The 6,126-nt window shown below is 38.9% G+C and overlaps 1 protein-coding gene across 7 annotated transcripts in view; it reads right to left on the minus strand.

Moving 5' to 3' along the window:
- Positions 1-5,027, minus strand: part of TASP1 (taspase 1) — a 53,259-nt gene extending 48,232 nt beyond the window's left edge. For 4 of the 7 annotated variants that reach the window (XR_009154978.1, XR_009154979.1, XM_058181737.1 and 1 more), the window contains exons 1-3: positions 4,568-4,757; positions 3,319-3,532; positions 120-187 (exon numbers count right to left, since the gene is read on the minus strand). Coding sequence is in view for 4 of the 7 variants with exons in the window: in XM_058181737.1 (XP_058037720.1) it covers positions 120-187; positions 3,319-3,460 (210 nt within the window). In the remaining 3 variants the exon portion in view is untranslated. Of the gene's footprint in view, positions 1-119; positions 188-3,296; positions 3,533-4,567; positions 4,758-4,859 lie in introns of those variants that run through there. The other 3 variants (XM_058181727.1, XM_058181764.1, XM_058181755.1) reach the window with 3 other exon arrangements.
- Between the last annotated feature and the right edge of the window lie 1,099 nt (positions 5,028-6,126).

The raw sequence follows: 6,126 nt of genomic DNA on the forward strand, positions 1-6,126 counted from the left end.
TTATGAATATATATGGCCTATTTTTTTTTTAAAAAGGGCAATTGGGAATTGTTTAAGGATTACTGAGAAGTAGAAGTAAAGAGATAACATTTCAAACAATTACCTTCTAACAATCTTACCTTCCGACATGCTCTTTTGCACACGTGTTTATATTCTTTGGCTTTGGATTCAGAATGATAACCTGCACCTGTTACAAGGAATATGTAAGAGAAGAGGGGTAAAAGTGTTTACATACAGTAAGCAGAATAATTTTGTTTGAAAGCTTTTTCTAAAATAAAACCTTTCCATATCAAGAATATATCTACCTTGTAAGAGGATTACAAACCAGCATGTTTCCCCTTCAAGGGCATTTTCAACAGGTTGGGTGGATTTGGAATATTGGATATTGGAATCTGATTTTGAATCATGCAACCCTATGCTCATCAGCTCATTAAGGGAACGTCAAGTAACACTTCACTAGACATCTACATAGCCAGCACCATTGGTTCAAATATCTAGCCCTGAAATAAGGAACTGCACATGTTAATGGGATCTGAAGTAGCATGAAACAAAGAAAATAATGCTGTCCCTTTCTGTACGCAGGCCCGCATCTTTGTCATTATCACCTCAATTACACTCCCTTTTTATGACCCTATAATCACTTAATTTGAAGTAGAGTTGGGGTGATTGGATGGAGCTGAGAGTTTACTGGCCAGCTGCCCTTCCTGATGCCATGTGGAGTTCGCAGCAGATATTTTTTTTCTTTGCGCCCTGACAGAGAAACATCTGCCACTACCTAGGATTGAACTCTCAACCTTCCAAGTGGGAGGTGAGCATCCCCCAAGTGGGAGGTGAACATCACTAGACCACCATGCCATTCATTATCACATCAATCACAATAAAACATCAAAATATAAAGAGAAATGGATTAACTATGTATTTCTTATTAATCACAGATGTATGAAGGGGGTTTTAACATGATGATATATTATTATTCTTTTAAATTCTATTACCCTTTGAGGAAAGCTAAAAGAATCAAGACATCTTAGCAGGTCCACAGCATAGAAATACAAAAGTGTAAAGCACTTTGCCTTCTAAGTGGTGCCATTTAAACCTACACGAGTCCTTGATTACATTGCAAATTATTTGGTTAAATTCAGCTTCAATTTAGAGACTACTCAAATGTATATATATTTAAACTTCTTATTCACATTCTAAACTTTTTATTCACATATCCATTGCTAAGACAAGTTTCAGCTAAGTGATATTATTGTCTCTCCATGCCTAACAGTGGAACTATTTCATTTGCACATTATGGACTGCTTCACTGGACTATGGGTTTAGGAAGCATGCCAGAAATTTTTACTACTAATATCACCCAAGTATGCGTTATGTTTAAAAGAATATCTTCTATAACTAACAGTTATTACAGAACTTTTTCTTAGTGGCTAAGTTCCCCACTTCTTGTACCAGTGCTTTATAATAATATTCATCTATAATGAATATTTGTATTCATGCCCCTAACAGTGCAAAACATTTAGTATACTTTATGTCAAAATACTTGACCACAAGTCTTTCTTAATTCTCTAGCAAAAGTGTTAATTAAGAGGTAATAACAAAATTTTGCCAAACCAGGTGGTAGGATTGGAATTTATTGGGAGACGTTCAGTAAATATGAGCACAAAATATTAGGCTAGGAAGTGAAAAAATACCTCAGTAAAGAGAATGTAAATCACATTCAAACTATTCCAAAGAAAATGATACTGACACGCCCATGGAATCACCTGGAGTCAAGCTTATGTCAAAAACTAGATTTTCCTAAAAAAAAAAAAATACTGCCAAATCAAAGATAATAGATGTAAAATATAAAAAAAAATACTTATGAATGCATTACTATAACAGGAACCATACAAGATATTATTGTATGACAGAATCTCTATCATAGTAACGTATATTACTGCATTCTTTGATTGGTAGAAAATATTGCCTTTTCCAAAACAGATCATATTGAATATTGGATTTTAAAAAACACTATGACCTTTCTTCTGTGCTATTGTTTGACATTAAAAAAAGAAAGACACTGAAAATTATATCTTTTTTGTAAGGTTAAACTGCAGTAATTCTTATTGTTCTTTAATAAGAACTTCATTGAGCAATATATATATATATATATATATACCATAATACATGTGCTTTGGTTATTTATTTATTTATTTATTATTCACACTTTTATACCGCCCTATCTCCCTAGGGACTCAGGGCGGTTTACAGCCATATAAAAAAACATATATATATACAGGGTAAAACATTAATTTAAAAAACTTATTACATAGGCCGAATATTTAAAATAAAGATATAAATAATAAAACCCATTTAAAATCAAATTTAAAATTTAAACATTTAAAAATTTAAAATTCTAGTCCAGTCCTGCGCAGATAAATAGATGTGTCTTAAGCTCGCGGCGGAAGGTTCGAAGGTCAGGAAATTGACGAAGACCTGGGGGAAGCTCGTTCCAGAGGGTGGGGGCCCCCATAGAAAAGGCCCTTCCCCTGGGTGTCGCCAGTCGGCACTGCCTGGCCGACAGCACCCTGAGGAGTCCCTCTCTGTGAGAGCGCACGGGTCGGTGAGAGGTTAGATCTGGCATGATCCGCAGGATGAAAATTTGGTAACTATGACTTACGGTTCAGCATGTTCAGCAAAGGTCGTAATTTAATAAAAACATTATCAGATAAACCGTGGCAAGATTTAAAATGTTTTGCCCTTTATTCAAAAAAAACAACAACAACTCAGCAAACCATAAACTGGTAAGTTCTGAGCAATGGCAAAAGCAATATCCCAATGCTGCTCAGGCAAAGGGGGAGGAAAAAAATATTGAAGATTGGCCCTGTCAATAACACACACTCTTCAGAAAGCAAGAGCAGCATCTCTGTTTTCTACTGAAGGGATTATAGCTTTCAGTTTAAATGCCTGGTAAGTCTTTTTTCTAAAAGCATGTTTCCGTGCCTCATGCTATAAATCTATCCAGCAAAAAGGCAAATTTAAATAGGAGGCAGCCTTCTGATTAGCTGTTTCCTGCCAAATGAGAGCAAGCATAGACACTGTACTCCCTAATTTTAATGGAAAAATTAACTGGATTATCATAACCGAAAGGAAAAGAGCAGATTACAGTTCAGCCACAACTGGCCTAAGAAACATCTCATGAAATATAAACATATATTCACCATTCTTTCCCCCAATTTACCTGTGCTTCACATGTTTCCCACCTCTCCCAAAGTACCATATATGGTGCTAAAACATTAACAACACAGCCCACCTACTTTGTGATATTCTGACATGTACCTGCATGTACAAGTACAAATCCCACTCGTCTCACTTTTTGAGCCGGTTTGCCTTCATGTTCTTTTACCATCATCCTTACTGCAGTGGCATGAGCTGACATAGGAGGAACTTCTACTGAGCTTATTCCCTTTTCCATGATCATACTTCAAGGCTATCGTTTCCTGGGGAGCAGAGCATGCTTCCATCCAAGGGAAAACATGGGAAAAGAGTCTTCCTGAAAATAAAATCAAGCAAAACTATCTCATTATATTATCTACTTTTGGCTAAGGAGCATTCCATTCAAGAAACACATCGTGTTCAGAGCAGCTACATTACAACCAAACGCTACTCAGGTGCAAGATTTTTTTTCCACATCCATGCCTAGCAGTAACACCCTGACAAAAGTCCATATATTCAGCAAAATTATACAATACAGGCATGTATTAATTTGCTACTTATTAAGCTGTATAACCATATTTTTAACTTTAAAATGAACTAGTGATAATGTTAAATTTTTATAAGCTTTCACAGATTTATTAGGAGTCTTCCACCCTGGCAGAGATTAGGAAAATTCCGTTTCAGGCAGAATAGTACAATTCCTTTAACAACTAAAATAAGGCTATCCCAAAAAATGTCTTTCCCCCCCTACTCTCCCTTAACCTCTATTCTTTCACACAATTTTAATAATAGTTGCTACACTCTAGTATTACTAGAGTCCCTAGTATAAGCAATCATTTACAAGCTGCAGTAGGGAAGCTCAAGCAGACCATTATTTCATATTTGCACTGAAATCAACCCTAACATTAGGATTTCAGTCCAATGCCCTTGGATAAGGAAGACACTTATATAGTGTCTGCTGAGTCAGTGTTAAAAGTGTGTCTCAAAAACTGGTTCTGGAGCCACAGAATACGGCCATGGAAAGTTCATGCCCAAGAGACCTTAAACACCATCAACTGTTCTCTACTGGTTCCCTTCAATCATCTTTACTCGAGAATCAAACAGGGAGAAAGCGCCCATCTAATAAGAAAACACCATAAAATGGTGGGTGTTTTGCATTCCTTCCTCCATAAAGCTTTTTTTTAGAGACACGGGAGAAAGCAAAGGATTCGTTCCCCAATATTGTCATAGCAACCGGGACGACCCAGAGCGGCAAAATCCCTAGTTCGGGTTTGGAAATCTAACAGCTGAACCAGAATGCATGCATGCAAGCTAAGAAGAAAGGCTCCTTATCTCCCGCTTTAGAATGGAAAGCTTTGGCCAGCAGCTCTACCTCCATTTCGGTGAGGCTTCGCTCACAGCCAGGTTGGACCCTCGACTAGGCAGGTAAGTCCCCCGAGACGAGACAGTCCCTTCATCTTCCTCCCACAACCCTCATGCTTTGCCTCCACCCCACATGGCTGCAGGCTCAGGCATCACTGCAGGAGAGTTCGCCCCCCCCTTTCTCTCTCCGGCCGGGCAAAGGGCAGGAGTCGCCCTCTGATCACATCACCGACGCGCCCCTTGCCTCGGAGCGTGACGTCATCCACCCCCCCACCCCACCCCAAGGAGAGTGGGGGAAATACCCTGCTACGTTGCCGGCGGGAGACGCTCCTTCGTTCATCAGTTCCAGCCAGGTGTCGTTACAAGGCTCGTCTCGTCCTGGATACGGGCGGGTGGGCGCGCACACCCACGCATTTATCATCAGCCTCTCAGCGACTTTTTGTATCGGGGAGGAACCCAAGCAAGTCTATTTTCCGATCACTTCCGGTTCCTAATTGAATGTTTTGCATCACGTGCTAGCGAGGGCTAGAGTGGCGGAAGCCGAAACAATCTCAGCCCGATTTTTCCTTGGTAGAAGAAAAAGGCGGGGGATTTAAAATAATATATTAAAATGAGCCCTACCTCTTTTCCAAAGGAGAAGAAAAGGGAGGGGAAAGAGTAATTTTTCAGCTCTACAGTTCTTGTTCTCTACAGGACTGTTGTTGGAGAAGTTTGGGTTTTATCTTTTTTTTAAGGAAAGCAGCTGGTAGATAATCAATACTTGGTTTTCGGGTCATAAGTCATAAGGACTTTCTGTTGAACTTGCCTTTGAGTTGGCTAAGTTCAGTGTCAGTATGCTGGGTAGATTTGCTGACAAAGTGAAAAAACTCATATGTTGATGGTATTTTTTGTTTCCAGCCCTTTTGCCAAAGGGGTTTTATTTTATTTTTTTTAATTTATTCGTCAGATACAACAGTATATATAAGTATAAGCATGAAATAATCATACGAATTGGATACAATTAAAGGGAACAGGACAGGAACGGTAGGCATGCTGGTGCTCTTATGCACGCCCCTTACAGAACCCTTAGGAATGGGGTGAGGTCAATAGTAGATAGTCTTTGGTTAAAGCTTTGGAGATTTTGGGAAGAGACCACAGAGTCAGGTAGTGTGTTCCAAGTATTAACAACTCTGTTACTGAAGTCATATTTTCTACAATCAACATTGGAGTGGTTCACATTAAGTTTAAATCTATTGTGTGCTCGTGTATTGTTGCGATTGAAGTTGAAGTAGTCTTCGACAGGAAGGACATTGTAGCAGATGATTTTATGAATTATACTCAGGTCATGCCGAAGGCAGCGGAGTTCTAAATTTTCTAAACCCAGGATTTCAAGTCTGGTGGCATAAGGTATTTTGTTGTGATCAGAGGAGTTCAAAACCCAGACAAATTGATTCAGTAAACCATAGTTCCCTGAATTTAAATGTTAATTGCATAGACTAGGCCCATGGTGCTGGCTTAAGAAAGAGTGATTTGAATGCTTTGCACTGCACTGTGAAAATATCTACAGAGCCCCTCACATCCTGGACACAA

The sequence above is a fragment of the Ahaetulla prasina genome, chromosome 1 (assembly GCF_028640845.1).
Source record: "Ahaetulla prasina isolate Xishuangbanna chromosome 1, ASM2864084v1, whole genome shotgun sequence".
NCBI classification, from domain to species: Eukaryota; Metazoa; Chordata; class Lepidosauria; order Squamata; family Colubridae; genus Ahaetulla; species Ahaetulla prasina.